We start from the raw sequence: 21237 nt of genomic DNA, 5'->3' as shown, positions 1-21237 counted from the left end.
GAAAACATGTTTCCGATGTCGGTCAGAACATGGTATAAGTGACAAAAACAAGAACAACGTGAATCAGCTGTTTCTCCACTTGTGGGCACGAAATGTGGGTTTTTGCGTTTCCGTACTTCTGAACTTTGTTCCATTTTTGAAAGAAAATGTTTCTCTTATTCTCTAATTACCAAATCAGGTCCGGATTGTTAGGGAAAGAACCTAGTGTTGATATTATCAGTGAATTGTAATTTTCGATTTTCTTTCCTCAACGTTTAAGACATTGTGATTTAAATAATACCAACGAAAATAATACGAAACCAATACCGAAACCGAAACACTTGGCAAAACCGAGACCCAAACCGGAACGTTATTTTGAATCGGTTTCATTCCTTGCATTTTTAACAAAAACTTTATATGCGTGGCATGCGGCCCATAACCTGTTGGATCTGAAGTAAGTTTATTCAAGAACGGAAGTATGGTACACAAAGTATATAAAAACAGGGTTGCATTTGTACTGTATGAAGAGCATGACAAACACAGGGCTATATAAGTAATTCATTTCTTCAACATAGCGGCTACAACAACCCCGCCCAGCCTCTATGGGGCCTGTCCACAGGGACAGAGCCGTTAGCTATGTGGGGTTTTGTAGGCATGCGAAGAGAGTCGTGGGATGTCTCTCCGCATGCCAGACACTCATTTGGCACATCTGCATCTAGTCTACTCAGGTATGAGTTCAACCTGCTGCAGTAGCCAGAGCCAAGTGGGGCTATTGTGGTCCGAGTCTCCCGAGGCAGATGAAGCTCCGTCTCGTCCACGTCAGGTGGTTGTGTGCCCAAAACGGCATTCACAGGACTGGACTCTACGTAACTTGAAACTAGCTCCCGATGACGGCCTGTCGATATGCTGACGGGTCCAGAGGTTGCTTTATGATCCTCTGGACTTCGTCCATCAGTTCGTATAGATGCCTTCTGCCATCTCCGAAGGCTCCTCTGCAAGGAAGTGGCTGTCCACGTCCTTGGCTCCCTACTAAGAATTGTGTTGTGCTCCCTTATGGGGAGCATTTGCGCTTCGCAATGTAGGTGATGTTCTGGCGATATCACAACACATCCAGTCGCTGTCCGAAGTACTGTGTTCTGCGTTGTCTGCAGCTTCATCCACTGCGTCCTACTGGTCCCCGGAGACCACACTGGCGCTGCGTAATTTAGAACCGGCCGGCCAATTGCCTTTTATGTTGCCACCAACGTTTCTTTGTATTTATCCCCAAGTACTGCCGACTACCGACTTGAGGACCTTGTTGCGGCTCTGTACAAACGCCTTTGACAGATAAAACGCTACTCAAATAGTTCTCTCACAGGGGCGGTTGCGGTTTAGGCCACGTGTTATCTGAGGGTTTATTGCGTTAAGTGCTGTTGTTGTGCTGTGCACTTTACGGAAGCCATGCTGATGCTTCCCTGGGGTCAGGTAGTAGATGAAGTACGGGAGTAGCGGAACACCACTAATATTTCCTGCAAACACACATCGATTTACATCTTTTGTCTCGCTGTCAATTTCTTACTCGCTCGTTTTTAGGCACGCCATTGTTACGAATTTCGAAAGTTCGAAAATACGATTCGGATTGCAGCATACTATTTCTACGATTCGTAGCCAAATCCGAATACGGAAGAGTTGCATAATAGGGGTATAAGCTCCTAGAAGTGAAGAAGCGAGAAAGGCAGGAGAGATAGCTGTTTACTTTTGAACAGTGGTCATCAATTCCATTCCCAGACGCCAATATCGAGCAGTCGTCAGCGCATGAGATTAGGGAAACTCCCTTAAGTTGCTGGGGAGCTTCGAGATGTAGAAGTTGAATAGTAAGAGGGAGAGGACACCACCTTGTGGAACCCCTTATTTTATTCTTCTAGGTTTCGAGGTTTGATCTCGGAAGATTACTGACGACTGTCGACCACTCATATAATCCGCCGACCACCGTTTGAGTCCCTGTGGGAGAGAGGAGGCTTTAATGTCTTCTAGCGGCGTGGAATGGCAGACGGTGTCGAACGCCTTTGACAAGTCCAATGCTCCTAGGATTGTTCTCTCACAGAGACGGTTACGGTTTACGCCACGAGTTATTTGGGTGTTTATGGCGTTAAGTGCTGTTGTTGTGCTGTACACTTTACGGAAACCATGCTAATGCTTCGCTGGGGTTAGGTGGTTCGCAAAATACGGGAGTAGAAAGGCCTCTAGTGTCTGTGCTACAGGGAAAAGAGTGTTATCGGGCGAGAAGACTCTCCTTTGTTGGCTAGTTTCCCCGGTTTGAACAGTGGGACCCTCTCCCAATCTTCCAGATGTCTGGTATGACGAGAATGGCCTTTGACAGGTTGAGAAACTTGGCTAAATAGTCTATTCGTGGGTTTGGAGGCTTTCGCCTTCCCGATGGCTTCCTGATCTACACCGCAAGTGAAAACAAGAGGCGCACTAGTTGTTGGCAGTTTGTGCAGCCTTCTGGTCACTCGACGTTTGAGTTTGTCCGCCGGTGGATGCAGTGTAAATTGCCACAGATCGTGGTGCGCATTAAAGCCACCAAATTCCATACGGGTTTCACATCTGAGGAGCGCAGACTCTGAGGTGACTCCACCCATTGCAAGCATTACACTTGACTGAGGAGGAGTTGTGGTGTAGTCGTCTCTTTACAGAGCAGGTGTAAGTTTCTGGCCCAGGGTTTGACTCAATGCCAGCCCTGAACAGAAGAATACGTAGCCGATGTAGCCCTATAGACGAACAACGTCTGAGATATTTCACCGACCTAAACGGGGTTAGATCGCCGAAACAACAGCGCTGGGTCGGGTAAAACCCGAGTCATTCCGGTTCGTAGAACCGACTGTCTTGGGAATGTACGTGACCCGGTGCTAGTGTTAAGTGAAAAAACTGCTTTATTATGAAGTGTTGATGAGAAATTGCTTAGGGAAATTTGTATTTTTTTATATACGTACTTGATAAATATTTAAATAAGTACATATTCCGCAAATACCTTTCAAAATTATTTTGTATATAAATACCATTAAACTAATCACATGTTTCTTGCTAGATACCAACAGAATTTCTTAAGTAGCTAAATGGAAATTTTATCAGAGTTGAGCATTGCTTTGCCGCTCGTTTGCGAAGAAATTAAAGTATTAGTGCTCCGTTGCGAGTGGTCTAACATAAACGGAAAAAATGGAGCTAAAATTTGTAGATTTTTCGATAATTATAAAATAAGTACCTATCATCAATAAAATAACTTGATAAGCAACACTAATACCTGTATAGTAAATAAAAATAAATTACTTATATCATTAAGAATATTATATTATATTTCTCCGTTTTTATTGTTTTCTATTTTCTAGATCATTATATATATATTTTACATTTTATAAAGTATAATTGTTTCAATTTAAATAATGCATTTACAACAATTGAGATACTAATTTATAAGCATATTAAGATAACAAGTGAATACGCTATACTAAAACTTTTATTTTCTACTAATTTCGTAATAAAAACTAAAATTCATAATGAACTTGTTTGCTGAATTTCATGTTTAATGCTAGGGCTGTATAGAGATACTTTTAGCTTATTTAATATGCCAAGCAAACAAATCAACTTTATATAGAATAATGATTCCCAAGGTAGACGCAATTTAAATTTAGTTACGCCGAGTTTTCAGTGGTTTTAATTGTGCACCGTTGTTGAGGAATGTTGCATATTTTTTTCAAATTCTTCTAAACTTAATGTTTGATTCATATTGAGCAGTGGCAGTTTTCCTGCAGATGCTTGTGCCAGTAATTCAGGCGAAAACCACTGTGCCAATTGATTACTAGTAGGAGACAAGCAGCCATCTCGATAATTTATTATATTTACAGCAGCGGCAGCCGCAGTATCTGCAGCATTATTTGATACAATACTACTTTCACCTACCAAAGATGATGACAAACACACTATGAAAAATTTAAATTTGTAAGTCAGTTGGAATAAAAAGTAATGTAGTTAAAACGTACTGTTGTCAATTGACTGTTGCTGCTGATGTTGTTGTTGCTGCTGTTTTTGCAACTGCTGCTGCAGGTGAACTTGTTGTTGCTGATGCCTTTGCAATGCTAGAGCACGTTGTTGATGTTGATATAAATGCTGCTGCTGTTGTTGTACATGTGTTATTATATTGGTATGGCTTGATGCTTGTTGGGGCGCTATTGTGTGCTGCGGAAACGGAGGTGTAGTCTGGCTTAAAACATGCGATTGATTGTTTTTTAATCGCTGTTGCATTTGTTGAAAATCTAATTTATTGAACATCAGTTGAGATATCTGCTGCTGCATTTGCTGTTGTGACTGATGCTGCTGGCTAGATGGTGGTGGCGGCAATGGGCCTTTTAAAATTGGACGCCCTATAAAGATACAGTAATAAACAATTGTTAATCAGGATTAACGACAAAATCGATTCGATTTAAATGAGGCTCAAGAGATATTTGTTTCTTATATTCGTGGGTTCAAGGTCCCATGGCAAGCAAACACCTTTTTTTAATAAATAGTTGAAATAAAACAACGAGATACAATTTTATAAAATAGCAGAATATGAAATAAAACAACACAAAATAGTAATATAAATTGAGTATACATATATAGTAATAAAACAATAAAATAAACAATTAAATGATCTGTAAACAAAGTATAAAAATAGTAAGTGAAGCAAGAATCGATCTATTACTAAAATGTGTATTTATGGTCCGATTTGGTTTATATTTGAAACATATATGTATTTCTAAAAATCTAATATATTTTTTGATTTGGTTCATTATTAAGTTAGTATTCGAAAAGGGCACATGTCTGAAAATTTAAAGTATTGAAGAAAAAAGCTAATTATTTGCAAGTTGTACCCTTTTCAAAATTATTCGGTACTTGCCATGACGTAACTAGCAGAATTGATATAAAGGTTTACCGTTTTCAGGCTTAATATATACCTAGAATCATTTCAATTGTCCCTTCTCTAAACTGCATATTATATATAGATGTGGCGGTGAATTACAACATATGGATGAAGTATTTATAAGATTCTTATATGCGATAGGATAAACCGCTATAACATGGGTCAAACAAGCCTGACCTAAACCCGATAGCAGAAACCAGTTAAGCCTAGGCCGAACTAGTAGATCCTAGTATGAATATTTAAAGATCAGCGCGCTTCAAATAAGTCACCTTCATCAGTCCAACTCTGGCTATGCAGTCAACATTATTGTTGCGTGCAACTTGTTTCCGCATTGGCAGCCATTGGCCTCGCCTAAAAAAACATAACACTCATCAGTCCAACTCCGGCTATGCGGTGTATAGTATTGTTGCGTCCGACTTGTTTCTGCGTTGTTCCAGGTTTGGCAGCCTTTGTCCGCGCTTAAAAACAAATTATCCTCAGTGCACAGTATTGTTGTGATCAGCTTGTTTCTGCGTTGGTAGCCTTCGCCCGCTCTTCAAAAGATAACCCTCATCAGTTCAACTCCGGGTACGCAGTCCATAGTATTGTTACGTCCAACTTCTATCCAAGCTGGAGGCCTTCGGCTTCGATTCGCCCTTCGCTTCAAAAAAAAACCCCCCTTAGCAGTCCAACTCTAGCTACTCAGCCACAGTATTGTTGCGCCTAATGTGTTTACGCGATGGCGGTCTTGGGCCGCGCTTTAGAAATTCACTTCTGAATCGTTGCGGCATCATATGCAGCAGATATTAGTTTAAAAATATTGTTATTAATAAAAGGATCTAATGTTGTATGAAACAATACCAAATAGCCTATCAAAGGATGTGAAGATTATACTGTTTTTGAAATATTTATTTTGGCCGTTAGAAAATTTATATATTTTAATTTGACCACTTACCATCTCAAGAATGGACACTTGTTGGTCTAAACTTCATATAGGAGGAATATTGCCAGTTTTCTTTTATATAAAAGTGTATATATTGTTATTTCCGCTTACGCTGATTATTTAAGAAATATTGGTCTTTAAAGTCATGTATAATTTTTTGTTAAATTTTTTGACTTTAGTTCAAAACCGCATGGCTTTTTCCTACTACAGATTTTTTTTTAAACCTTATTTTTTGTCCCCGAGCTATCCGAAAACGGGGAAAAAATTTAACACCTTTGCAAATCCCATACATTTTTTGGGCGCTCTAATGCCTATACTTATATAAACTAGACAATGAACTAAAAATACTTTACAAAGTATTAAAATTTGCAATTACCGGTACATGAATTGAACATAAAAATTCCGGTAACGGATCATTTTTTCCCAAATTTTTCTCTAAAGTTGTCTTTCCTTCTCTCCTTAAATTAAAATTGGTTAGGTAAAAACAAAATCCACGCGTTCAGAAAAAGGATTTTCTTCTAATTAATTTTTGAATTCTTTAGACGAGATCCAAGAGCTTATGGTGGAGCATTTATTTTAACGTGGATACGAATGTATGCTTTTCCACTGCGTTTCGAAATTTGTAATTTAATCAACGCTTAAGTTTTGGCGTTCCTTTTCTAACGTGGCCGCTTGAGAGAGAATACACCGTCTGAGTTTATTGGAGCTCGAATTACTGCCCGGTATAGTTTGTGCGCTCTCGCACGTGGTAGAAACCAATAGTTTTACTTGCCCATTTTGCATTTGCTTACGCGCCATTTGCATTAGAAATGGAACTGGAAATATTAATCGAAATAGTATGACAGGAAGGTATCGAAAATAGCCTGAGATCACCAAAGCCAAATAAATTTTAGCCAACACTTGTACAATGAAATTACAGATTTTTTTAAATTTAAATATATTTCCAGCCTCGGCAAGATGGGACGACATGCTGGAGACCTTGGAACGGTCATTCAAGGTTCCAACATACTTGCTAGATATGATCCGGGACTACCTCAGAGACCGTTGGCTTTTGTACGACACAACACAAGATCAGAGAAAGAGACATATAACCGGCGGAGCGGCACTGGGGTCTGTACTTGGCCCGGACCTCTGGAACGCCACGTATGACAGTCTGTTGCGCACGGAAATGCCGGAGAGCGCCTTCCTTGTCGCCTTCGCGGACGACGTGGCAGCCGTCATAACAACAAAAAACGTCCAGCTAGCGCAGCTCAAGCTAAACCAGGTCATGCGCAACCTCAGTGGATGGATGAGCGATCACGGTCTGCAATTGGCTACAGCCAAAACAGAGATCGTGCTCCTCACAAGGAAACGGATCCCAAAAATTATAAACATGATGGTCGGACCTCAATTCGCGACAACTTCTAGGTCTACAAAATACCTAGGGGTGAAGCTTGACAGCAAACTCACATTCTGGGAACACATCCATGGAGTATGTGAAAAAGCTGCGCAGAGCACGGCGGNACAGCCAAAACAGAGATCGTGCTCCTCACAAGGAAACGGATCCCAAAAATTATAAACATGATGGTCGGACCTCAATTCGCGACAACTTCTAGGTCTACAAAATACCTAGGGGTGAAGCTTGACAGCAAAATCACATTCTGGGAACACATCCATGGAGCATGTGATGGCGAACGTGGGCGGCCCGAAGGCATGCCGCAGGAAGCTTCTGATGAAAGCAGTCCAGTCGGTGCTCCTGTACGGGGCAGAAATATGGACCGACGCATTGAAAGTCAAAAAATACCGGATTCAAATGTCTTCGGTACAGCGCAGAGGCTGCTGATGCGTTTCACATCATCGGCATACATTAAGGTTTTAGAATATTTTATTATAGAAGAATAATCATTAATGAATATCAGGAATAGAATCGGACCAAGGTGGCTTCCCTGAGGAACTCCTGAAGAAACCTTAATGATGTTGGAAGAACAATTAAAAAAAAAAACTCTTTGTGTTCGGAGAGGTAAGAAGAGATCCATTGAAGAAGACTGGGCTGAAAGCCGATTAGGTCGAGTTTACGGATGAGTAACGAGTGACAGACTTTGTCGAAAGCTTTACTGAAATCGGTGTATATTACGTCGGTATGAGCATTTTCTCTAAAACCGTTTAAGAGATAAATTGTAAACTTCAATAAATTAGTGATAATCGATTTTCCTTTAAAAAACCCGTGCTGATATTGTGAATTGAGGATGTAGAATATGTCAGCTGATTAACAATAATTGCTTCGAATAATTTGGGGATAGCGGAGAGCTTCACTATGCCTCGATAGGTCTTCTATAGACCTGCTGCCGTTTTTGTGAGGTGGTATTATGAGAGACTCCTTCCAAGCTGACGGAAAAACACCATGTTTTAGTGACAAGTTGAATAGAGTTGTTGAAGGTTTACAGATATTCTCACCGCAGTTTTTAAGGAAACAGGTCGGAATATGACCAGGTCCAGGCCTAAATGACGCTTTTAAGGTTTTTAATAGTGTAAAACTTCATCAGAAGAAGTTACTGGAATAAAAGCTGAGTTAATCGTACAAAGTTCATACGGATAGTATCCACTCGTAGGGGAGTCTACCGAATAATTGGACCTAAAGAACTGAGCAAACATGTTGGCAATGAGTTGGCTGTCGCTAGACATAGTATTGCGATAGTGCATAGCGGACGGAAATCCATGTGCCTTACGCTTTAAATTTACGAAACCATAAAATGATTTAGGATTTTTAATCAAATTCTTTTTAATTTTACATAAATATAACTTATAACATTTCTTATTTAATGCAAAGTAGCTATACCTCAAAACCGAGTACTTTATGTAATCACCGAGTAAGCCCGTTCTTTTATACAGTTTAAGTGAACCATAATTGTGTTGGTTCTTTATGAACAATATTACGTTTTGATACTTTCAAAACAAATTGAAAACAGTATAATTAAAGTGTTCAACGCTACGCTCGTCGTCATCTCTATATATTGGCCAAGATATCTTTGAAAGTTCTTTGTTAATTTTTCTGAAATTAGTTTTCGCAAACACATATCTAGTACTTGAACTATAGAACTTATTATTATGTACTGCATTTATGATTTCGTAGCTTAACTCAAGAGCGAGATGGTATGCATCCTCTGGCAAAACTAAGGGATCACACCGATTAATAGAGGACCTCGGAACATCATCAACGTAAACGAGATCCAAGACCTTATTTATATTTATTTGTTTTAGGTAAAGTTCAGCCATTTCCTCCACAAATACATTGTAACTATCTCTAGATGAAACTGGTACAACATCGGTGCCAATAATGTTCCATGAAATGTGTGGCAGATTAAAATCACCCAAAACAATCACAGAGTCAGAAGGCGTAAGCATTGCATTTACGGACTCAAGTAAAAAAACTAGCTGTGTATATAATGATATGGCAGAATTAGGAGGGATGTAGCAAAGAGTTCAATTAACCTAACTCTTACCAGCCTGTACACGCCCTCATTTAAATTCGGTATCTTCAATGACAGGAACACTAACTTCCTCTGATGGTATCGACCAATGCACCGCAAAAATAACACCACCGCCGATTCTGCTGTAGTGTGCCTGACATATATCAAATACTTGTGGCTCATATTGCTGAGTCGGCTTATTTGTTGGGACGATCGAGTGTGAATTGATGACACATGCAGAACACTCGTAATGGCTTGCACTGTGGCTTAACGTGCGGCGCCACATGAGACACACTTAACGCTTGCTATTACAAACGCAAGATCGGGTGACGAGCGATTTGGGTCAGCGCACCCAACATGAGTACCCAAAGTAAATAAAGAATGAATGTAAATAAGGGGAAATAGCTTAGGGAGTAACCAAGCAATGTGATTGGTTACTCATAGTAAATAAGATATTTTATAACTAAACTATTGTAATAGATTGTAAGCATGTTGTAGTATATATATCGGCGATGAGCCGAGGAATAAACATTCCTCCATTCCTTCCATAATAAACTCAACTCCAATTGACGTGTTTGAATCATAAACAGGCGTTATACGCTTGAGCAAAGCAGCCGGAGGGCTTAGAATAATACTCAAACCATTAGAAAATTATAACCAAACATTACATGGCGATCCTGCCGAACATTCAGGGAACAAGTCTGATAGGTTTTGAAAGAAGGACTTAGGACCTGATGACAAACATTACATTACAGAGGTGAAAAGAGTCTAACTAATGACATCGCACGGTTAAAACGAAATTAGTCCAATAAAATTGAATGTTTTCATGCTTCTTTGGAAACTGTTGGGAAGAATATTTCTTTTTCCTAGAGGGATATTTCTAAGTATAAATATGAGTCTTTTACTATCCTGAATCATACTCTTCCGATTCCTTTAAACTCTGCACTAGGAAAAAGATTTCCCTTTCGCATACATGTTCGTCTACATTACATAGCAACAAAACTGAGGAAAGATGGGTGGCACCAGGGATTGGCTTTGGTTGATCGTCAACTGTTCATACTCATTCAATACCGCTGCTTTGTATGACTGAGCAGCGGCGTTGGCTTAATAGTATCGATACCTAAACGAAATTAGAGAATGACTGAACACGAGCGCATTGCGTGCTGTCTTGCAAATACAGCCACCACAAGTGAACGATGCTTATAACTGCTCATACTGATATTGACTTCGGCAAATCTGTACTCTGAATGATCGTGCACGAAACCAGCAAACGTGGCAGTTGAACGGCTCCGAAAACATGAGAGTCATCATTTGTTGCAGAAGTCGTTTGACTTGTTGCTGAAAATCATCTGACTTGTTGCTGAAATGACGACGAATGTGGTAAAGGGTAATTTATCGTCTCGTATGCATGTATGTATGTATTTATAGCGCGTCTACCATTCAATTGCATTGCTCACTGCTGGCTAGTTGTGAATATGCATACGTACGTAAGTATGTATGTATGTACATATCAATGCTTCATTTCAAACAAGCAAGTGTCTTTGAATGTTTTTGAACTACAGTATCATCACTTCGGCAACACGTCAAACGCGCCTTCAGCAACAAACCAAAGGCGGCGGTTTGACTTCTGCAACAAATCAAGTTAGCTAACTGCGGCATCTTGCCTTCGCCAGTCTTTCACATAAGCTGTCATGCTTTCGGCAACCGTCCAAATGCAGTAACGTGCTTATGGCTGTCGATCAAATACGGCTGTTGCTAGTTTCGTGCACGATCATTCGGAGTACAGATTTGCCGAAGTCAATATCAGTATGAGCAGTTATAAGCATCGTTCACTTGTGGTGGCTGTATTTGCAAGACAGCACGCAATGCGCTCGTGTTCAGTCATNGCAAGACAGCACGCTTTGCGGTGGTGTTCGTTCATCCTCCGTTTTTAACGTGAGTAGGCTTAAAGTCACAAAAACAGCACCCTTTGCCAATCCCTGGGTGGCACCCAAACAAGGGAGGAAATGGTTAATAACAACAACAACAATGCAGCCGCAGCAGTAGCATTCGCATCACAGCAGTTTGATACACCCACAAAATGAATATATGTACACTCAATAATTTTAATAATTTTAGTACTATTAAAACTAAATGCGCATTATAAAAAATATATAAAGAATCATGCTTATAAGAGCGTAAACAACAATGTATAGCATGAGTCAATTTTACAACAAATGTTACATTAAATATTAACATCCTAAATGCAACAAATATATATGATAGAACTAAGGTCTAGGATCTTAAAAACATTGCATACATACATGAGTAAATTATTAAGCAGAAATTGTAAAGTGATATGTGGAGTTTAACAATTGAAATGGACTTTTAGCGGAACTAAAAAAGGCACCGCAAAGAAAGTACACAAGGGTGTACGTAGAAAAAACAAAGCATACGTATCTGATGCATGGTTAAGAATACTCGAAGGCACACCTAGTGATGATGTCGAAGGGTTAAAAGAAAAATATGACGGGTTAGCCAAAGAGTTACGAAAGTTTTTGGTAATCAAAGAAGAGACCTCTGAAAAAAAATAAAATTGTATCATTGCAGAATTTAATTTGGTAGAAGCCTCAAAGATAATACCGCAGTTCCGTGGGGAACAAAAATATTTAAATATCTCTTTAGGTTACATAGAATTTTATAGCGAAACTTTAAGAGATGATGCTCAAAGGCAAATGCTAGTAAAATTCATATTAATGACCAAGCTAGCTGAATACGTAAAAAACAAATTAATAGCAGAACAGATACCGACTGATATACCAATCCTAAAGATAATTTTACAAGCAGCATATAAGCCCAATAACACAACAACGAAATTACATGCAGATATTGCCAGGTGCTATCAAGACACGCAATCAGTCCAAGCTTACGCGACACGCATGGAGAGTTTATTAGCTGCATTAAGTGAACTACAGTTGACAGGCGCAAGGTACTGAACATAGGGAGATCATTGTGAAACTCAATGATCAAATACGTCTATCAGCTTTTAAAAAAGGCGTGTCTGAGCCTTACAAGGTAGTGGTAGCAGCAGCTAGGCCAGTAAAGTTGACAGAAGCAATACAGGTGGCCAAAGAAGTCAGTCCAGTAAGGTCCACGCAAGTTCTGTACGCAAACAGAAGCAGGAATAGTTTCAATAGGAATTTTAGTAAGAATGAAAACAATTTTTAATAAGACAATCTCTAAAGACAATAGGGGCCAACACTCTAAAGGAGGAAATGCCAATTTCAGAGGAGGAAGACGACCCGATCAGGGAAACGGGTACGTCCCTGGCCAGTGAAATCCGGGGTACACACCAAAAGGAAATTAGTTCATATTACCCAAGTAGACGGCTCCAAGCTCCACTAACTACATGAAACTAGGAATTGAAGGTAGCCCTAGAACAGTAAGTTCAAAAGTAGACACAGGAGCTGGCATCTCAATAATTAAAGAACAAGTTTTAGGTGACACTAAAGGTATAGAGCTTAGAGAGAGTTGCCAAATAAATGGTATTACAAGTGAGACGTTAACAACTAGAGGCACAGCTAAAGTTAAATTGCTTAAGTTAGACGATAAAAAGATAGTTCATCAATTTAGTGTGGTTCAGAGTAAAATAAGTCTAACCACAGATGGGATACTCGGTAGATTTTGATTGACTATGAAACCTGTACGTTAATCATCGTCATAGAAGGAGAAGAAACACTATTGCCTATGAATATGAACTTAAAATCTATCGCTAACATTACAATACCAGCACGAAGTGAGTTAGTTAAAGCAGTGAAATTAGACTTAGAAGAAGATAGTGTAGTGCACGGGAAAGAAATAATGAAAGGTGTATTTAAAGCCAATTCAATCGTGCCAGTGAAGGGCATAAAGCATATTCGACTTTTAAACACCAGGGACACGGATGTAGTGATCAAGAAAGTAAACCTAGGTGTAAAACCATTAAACAGATACAATGTTCTATATAATAAAAACATGCGTAGGCGCCCAAATAGATTTAATGCAATAAGAAAGCTCTTAAAGGTAGATAACTTAGATGAGAATGCAGAAAGTTCGATAGTAGATATTTGTGAGAGGCTTCAAGACCTATTCCATTTAGAAGGCGAAGCTTTAACGGTTAATAATTTCTATTAACAGCATATTTCAACTACAGATAAGGCTCCAGTTTATATAAAAAACTATAGAAATGTACAATCAAAAGAAATTAATAAGCAGGTATAAGAGCTCATGGCAACTGACAACATAGAACCATCAGTGAGTCCTTATAATTCGCCACTTTTAGTAGTGCCTAAAAAGAGCAACAATGAAAAAGAAAAATGGAGATTAGTCGTCGATTTTAGGCAATTAACTAAAAAGGTGGTAAGTGACAAGTTCCCACTGACAAGGCTAGAGGACATATTAGACAAGTTGGGAAAAGCAAAATACTTCTCGACTTTAGACATGACTAGTTCGTTTCATCAGATTCCACTGAATACTAAATCTAGACCATTAACGGCATTCCCCACTGACAAAGGGCATTTCCAATTCAAAAGGTTGCCGTTTGGACTAAAAATATCTTCAAAGAATGCTATCTTTAGCACTAAGTGGTCCACAAGACAAGGCTTTTCTTTATGTAGATGATATCATAGTATTTGGTTCTAATCAGAAAGATCATAATGAGAGCTTGATCGAAGTACTGAGGAGACTGCAAAAATACAATCTGAAACTCAATCCTGAGAAATTCAATTTTCTTAAACCAGAAGTAGTCTACCTTGGCCATTTAATAACAGTAGACGGCGTAAGTACGGATCCAAGTAAATTCGAATGCAGAAAGAATTATCCAATACCAAAGAATGCTGACGAGGTGAGGAGATTTGTAGCTTTTTGTAATTACTATAGGAGATTCATCGAAGAGTTTGCTGACATAGCCAGACCATTGAATAACTTGTTAAAGAAAAAACAGATTTTCGGTTGGACAGAAGAACATCAGAAGGCTTTTACCACTTTGAAGAAGAAGCTAATTTCACGACCAGTACTAAGCTACCCAGATTTTACCAAGCCGTTTATCCTAACAACTGATGCTTCCAATTATGCGCTAGGTGCGGTCTGGTCGCAAGGGGAGATAGGAAAAGATAGACCAATAGCCTTTGCAAGTAAATCATTAAACAAACATGAACTTAATAAGCCAGTGATTGAAAAAGAACTAGTCGCAATTCATTGGGGCATCAACTATTTCAGACCATATCTGTTTGGCAGAAAATTTATATTCTACACCGACCACAGGCCGTTAGTTAGTTTATTTTCTCAGAAGAACCCAACGTCAAAATTAACTAGAATTCGAATAGACCTAATGGATTATGATTTTGAGATAAACCAGGATAGAGCTAGGTTCTAAGAAGTTAGCGGAAATTATTCCTACCTGTAGTGTTAATGTATTAACTAGAAAGATGAAAGAAAAATTAGAGAAGGGCAAAGAAGAAACAGACAAGGTGGAGGTGTGTGACTTTGTAGGTACCTCGATTTCAAGTGAGGAGATTGATCAACTCTACATTTGGAACACGACATCGATTTCGGATGTAAGGTACGTGAAGAAACTTGAATTCAAGAAGTTAGGGAAGATTGAAGATAAAGTGAAGAATCAGGAAAGAAATTATAAGAATAGAAAAGAAAAAAGGGCCCAATATATACACATTTTAGCAGCAAAAGGTGGCATAATTGTAGAATACAGCGAAAAATCAGTATCAGAGTTAAAATTGACTTTGAGGAAGTTGTCCTTCGAAGCGAATAAGCAAGCAATTACTAGCGTTAACAGAAAATAATGATATTTAAAAAAAAATAAGCATGCATGAATTTAAGAAAGTAATATAATGACATATTAATTTATAAGCCACCAAAAGAAATAAAGAACAAACAGGAGATGAAAAGACTAAAGCTGATGCCAGATAAAACTTTGTAGCTTTGCGTGACATTTACCACGTTTCTATGATGCTCCAATTCGTTCTAAGTCAAACCATGATAAATGGACACACAAGATAATTTTTACAATGCTATTTGAGTCTTTAATTGTTATTTTTCAATGTTCATTATTTTCAAGAATTTACACATGTATTAACAGGGTTGCATCGGGATAAGCTCTGTTTGAATGTGTGTTCGATCGACTCCTTTCTTGTGTCGCATATAAACACTTGCATTTCAAGCGAGCTACGCTGACACGAATTAATTCAAAACCGCGTTTGATGCCATATAAACAAGGTAAATTATAAAGACACGAAAAAAACTGGTCGCACATAACCAATCATAGCTTGGTTAATCATAACATTAAAATAAAAATCGGTAGACACTTAAAAAGCTGGAAGCATTTTCCACCTTACTGCATCATTTCTTTTTAGTAACAAAAATCAGTGTAGAAACGAGGACCAAGAAAGAAATCGATCGCGAGTTAATATTGCGCAAAAAGCTGGAAAATCCCAGCATGTTCCATAACGACATCGCAAAAAAGCTAAAATTTCCAAAGTCTACCGTTACTTATGTGCTTAAAAAATACAATGAATGTTTATCTTTAAAAAGGAACCCTGGTAGTGGCAGAAAAAAAGGATTTGCTTGCAAAATTAAGGCGAAGGAAGTGTTATCTGCTTTTAAGAAAAATCCTGGACTTTCGGTAAGAGATGTCGGCAAAAAATTAAACATGTCGTCTTCGTATATACAAAAAGTATGCAAAACAGCAGGACTACGTTCTTACAAAGTGAATGCAGCACCTAATCGCAACGGTAAGCAAAATTTGTTGGCGAAACAACGTGCTCGGAAATTGTACGACAGTCTCATACAAAAATTTGGCTGTATTGTTATGGATGACGAATCGTACGTAAAAGCCGATTTTAAACAAATCCGGGGCCGCGAATTTCACACTGCAAATAAAAGAGGCAATGTTGCAGATAAATATAAAAACAAAAAGTTTGACAAATTTCCCAAAAAGTTTCTCATTTGGCAGGCAATTTGCCAATGCGGCTTCAAAAGTGATCCTTTTGTAAGCACTGGTACAATTAACCAAGAAATTTATGTTAAGGAGTGTCTGCAAAAGCGACTTTTACCTCTTATACGGCTTCATAAAGATCCAGTGCTTTTTTGGCCTGATCTCGCGATATGTCATTACGGAAAAATGGCTTTAGGATGGTAACATAGAAACAAAGTGTATTTTGTAGCAAAAGAGGTGAATCCACCTAATTGTCCAGAGCATCGGCCGATCGAAACCTACTGGGCCGTTATGAAATCCAAACTTCTTAAGACCCACAAAGCTGTAAAAAACGCACAACAATTCAAAAATAAATGGCAGCTGGTTTCCAAGGAAATCACTGAAACTTCTGTGCAAGGGCTAATGAAGGACATAAAGTCAAAATTGCGATCGTTTGCTTATTACAAGGAGAATTAACTCTTTTTTAACGAATTTCAATAAAACTAAGTTTAGATGTAAATATCGTTGAATTCCATTAATATATTTATGTTTTAGAACGTTTTAACTGTGACCAGTTTTTTTCGTGTACATTCTTTAACTTTGCCAACAAAGCGCCAGACACAAAAGATATGCCACAATGAACGCCAAGAAATCAATTTTGCACTGCTTTTTTACTCGTCAAAATTTGCTGTGGATTTTAGATATTTTGCTTTAAAATTATAAGCAATTTAATTGAGTTTTATGTTTCTGCATGAATACTACTATATATTAAACCGGCTGATTGTCAAAGCGCGCAAAAAGATGGGAGTTGGCCATCTTTTCGCTTCGCGCTGCAGCTTCAATGATCTATGTGGTATGCTTTACGCATTTTCTTCTTATCTGTCAAAGCGAATCTGTCACGTAAAGCGAAGCAAAAGTTTTATGTGGCATCAGCTTAATACGCGAGTATCATGAATCATAGCAAGGAGGTCATTGCGGAATAAAAAGATGCGTGAGCCAGTTTAAGCAGAGGTATGTGTGGAAGAACATGAGCAAAATGGTTAAGGAATTTGTTAATAACTGTAAAATTTGTGCCAAGGTCAAGATAACGAAATACACAAAAGGAAGGTTTCGCATAACGGAAACTCCCAGCACATCTTTTGAGGTAATCACAATAGACACAGTAGGACCGCTGAGGCCATCTAATAACTATAGGTACATACTAACCCTTCAGTGTGAGTTAACCAAATTTGTTGAGGCAATTCCTTTAGAAACCAAAGAAGCAGCGACTGTAGCGAAAGCAATAGTAGAACAATTTATATTAAAATACGGCTGTTTTATGAAAATGAAGACAGACAAAGGCACGGAATTTACAAACGAACTCTTAAAGAACATATGCAAGTTGCTTAAAATAGAGAAAACAACCTCAACACCCTTTCATCATGAGACTTTAGGAACTATAGAAAGGAACCACAGGCTTCTCAACGACTATTTAATGACCATGCAAGGAGTAGATAATTGGGATGAAATGATTCCATATTACGTCTATAGTTATAATTCAACTCCACACACAACTACGACATATAAATACTCCCTTTGAGTTAGTCTATGGCCAATTAAGTGCATTACCATGTGAGATAATGAAGAATAGAGAGACATATTACAATATTGATGATTATTTAACAGAATTGAAACTGAAACTGAGATACGCACACACTACAGCAAAAGAAAATTTATTACAATCAAAAATTGTGAATAGAAATAAGCAGAGCAGTATAAACAAGGCAAATTTCCAAATAGGAGAATTTGTATATGGGTGTTTCCAGCGAAAGGTCCACCACGACAAAAAAAATAAAAGTTTTATATCTAACGTATTTACGGGCCGATTTGTCTGTTTTTTTAAATATATACTGGCTATGTAAGTAGAATCATCTTTGCATAAAATGGTCTTCCTAGGTGGTGCCAAGGTCGAGATATTTCGAAAAACCGTATTTATGGTCTGATTTGGTTCGAATTTGGCGTATGTGGTTGAAACATAATAAATCATAGATTTCTAATAAATTGACCCTGAATTGGCGCTGAAGTCAAAATATAAAGTATATTCTACATAAAATACATGTTTTATTTGCGTTAAAAATTCATTTAAAAGCAATATTAACAAAAATATAACGATGGAAATTTATGTCACGTGACGCCACGTCACGTCACGTTTCACACTTGGGGTTGTAAAAGAGAATTGAAACAATTTGCATTAATTCAAAAAACTCTAAAAACAACTAGAATTGCTCCAAATCATATTAAAATAAGTTTCATGAAAATAGCCATCCACAATTCGCAGAGTTTTGCGATTTTGTAAGAAAAGAAAAAATCAACTTCCATTTTTTGTCACGTAACGACACTCTCTTTAAAGGCTTATATTTCAGGACCAAGCAGTTCGATTGATTTCATTTTTCGGTTAAATATAGAGCTAATTATGTGCTATACAATGGCCCAAAAAAGTTAAAGAAAACAAATGGTATTCCTTTTTTGTATCACATTGAAATCGTACGACTGTCACGTGCGCCACCATGGGAATGCCCATATGTAAAAGTAGGAAACAAGAGAAAGTTGGGAAAACCATGTAAAGGTGCATTCAAGATAATAGATCAAAAAGGGCCAAATAGTACATTAATGATAGATAAAAGAAAAGTAGAATTACAAGATAATGATTTAATCAAATGTAGACACAGCAATTTAAAAAAAAAAACGTTTTTACTCGAATAAATTACTTAAAATTTTAAGAAATTACAACTAATTTAGAATTTTCTTGAGGGGTAGGATGTAGTGTGGCTGACCTACATACATACATCAAATACTTGTGGCTCATATTGCTGAGTCGGCGTAATTGTTGTAACGATCGAGTGTGGATTAATGATACACGCAGAACACACAATGGCTTGCACTGTGGCTTGCTATTACAAACGCAAGATCGGGTGACGAGCGATATAGGTCAGCGCACCTAACATGAGTACCCAAAGTAAATAAAGAAATGTAAATAAGGGGAAATAGCTTAGGGCGTAACCAAGCAATGTGATTGGTTAATCATAGTAAATAAGACATTTTATAACTAAACTATTGTAATAGATTGTAAGCATGTTGTAGTATATATATCGGCGATGAGCCGAGGAATAAACATTATTTCACTCAACTGCAATTTACATGTTTGAATCATAAACAGGCATTATACGCTTGAGCAAACAGCCAGACGGCTTAAAATAATACTCAAACCATTAGAAATTTATGACCAAACATTACACTGCTCTCGCGGTCGCTCCTGTATATTTGATATTCATTTGGAAGAATTTCTCATTAAAAATATGAGGTTGGAGCCATGTTTCGGTCAAGGAAATAATATTATACTTGCAGTCAAAACCTTTTAAATATAAGTCAGTTAATTTGGTATTCAAACCTCTAACGTTTTGATAGTAAATACTTAAATTAGACTTGCGAGTTAGTTTTTTGAATCAGAATTAAGATTAGAAATTTTATCTACGTTGTTATTACTTTTATAAGGTTTATACTCAAACTCGCGAACAAACGCCCCGGTCGGCCAAAATGAATTATTTAGTAGTGAATCAAAATCTTCGGCAGCTACATCAATTTTAAAAGATGAAATATCGCGATCGTATTTAAAATTAAATTTACGAATAAATACATCTTTAGTTCTAATCTTAGTCGATATGTAGGAATTTACATCATCCGAAGAAGTGTCTTTAGCAAATCTAGAGACACAGATTGATCTTCTCGGAGGAATTACAGCCAACTTTTTGGTAGTGACTTCAGATATACGGGATCCCGAGTTATTCGGAGAGATAGGGCACCTAAAGCTGTGATGGCAACACTGTTAGATCAACAGTTTGATTGTCGTTATTATTTTTAGACGTAGACCTGGTGGATATGGCTTTAGATAGCGGAGGGTCCAATGCCTGAGGGCATGGCGAAGAAAGATTGATTAGATCTAAGGGCTGAGATGGAGGATTTTTCTGTGTAGATTCAGTGACTATCTTTTTAGGTGGACTAATAACACGCCTACGCTTATTTTCTCGACTTTCCTCGGAGTTTGGAGGGTTGTCGAGGCATCTGAAAGACTTAAACATTTTTTCATAATGCTTAAATTGCTCAACCAGCGCCGACAGAGCCTTCCCGATTTGAGAAAAACTATTTCTGGACTGTCTTCGACTTCTGTTGATCGGCATTTTTGACAAGACCAACGAAGACTGTTTCCTTCATTAATAGCGTCTAACATCCTACCGCTCAAACCAGCACATTTTATATAAGAAATCCCATCGCAGAGCCAGCATGGCACATAGGCGTCGCTCTTAACGTGACAATTGGCGTAAATACACGACATACATATATGAAATGATATCTATGGATATGTTTGTAGGTTTATATAAAATATTAGAAGCAAAAAGGCAAACAGTTTTAAAAGCAATGTAGCAAAAGAAAACAATCAGCCGATAAATATTAGCTTGAATTCTATGTAGCGAACAGTTTTAAATACACTGCAATTTTGACACTTAATAAACACAAAGCACACAGCTGTGACAAGGATGAAATAGCCGAAATGACAAACAGAGCCAAATAAATGTGCACAAACAAACACAATTGTAGTTATGGATAAACAGAATCAATTCACAACAACAATATAATTATATTAAAGAAAAGACTCGGCACACATGTTAATTAAATTGATCAAATTCACAAGAAATTTATAAATTGATCAATTCACAAGAAATTTTGATATTTTACTTAACTTTAAATTGTGCACCAAACGTTTCTTGATACCTCTTCACTTTAATCAATGCAAAAACTCTTGCGAAATAAGATATTAAATGAGAGCACAAACAAGCACAGCTTTGACGTTTGAAAGCAATAGTAATAATAATAATAATAATAATAATAATAATAATAATAATAATAATAATAATAATCACTACTACTGATCTTCTGCTTAACATGTACAACAGCTGCCTTAGGGCCCGGGTTT

General features: G+C 37.8%; 1 protein-coding gene across 20 annotated transcripts in view; it reads right to left on the bottom strand.

Annotated features, from left to right (window-relative positions):
• Positions 1–3324: 3324 nt before the first annotated feature.
• Positions 3325–21237, bottom strand: part of 4E-T (eIF4E-Transporter) — a 191698-nt gene continuing 173785 nt past the window's right edge. For all 20 annotated transcript variants that reach the window (XM_017611856.1, XM_017611872.1, XM_017611857.1 and 17 more), the window contains 2 exons: positions 3996–4376; positions 3325–3935 (listed from right to left, as the gene is read on the bottom strand). In XM_017611856.1, coding sequence (XP_017467345.1) covers positions 3670–3935; positions 3996–4376 — 647 coding nt within the window. In that variant the 3' untranslated portion in view covers positions 3325–3669. The remainder of the gene's footprint in view (positions 3936–3995; positions 4377–21237) is intronic.

This window comes from Rhagoletis zephyria, unplaced genomic scaffold (assembly GCF_001687245.7).
Source record: "Rhagoletis zephyria isolate East Lansing unplaced genomic scaffold, Rhagoletis_zephyria_1.1 Rzeph_scaffold_00471, whole genome shotgun sequence".
Lineage (NCBI taxonomy): Eukaryota > Metazoa > Arthropoda > Insecta > Diptera > Tephritidae > Rhagoletis > Rhagoletis zephyria.
The sequence above is the reverse complement of the archived record's forward strand: the minus strand, read 5'-3'. Positions and strand labels throughout refer to the sequence as shown.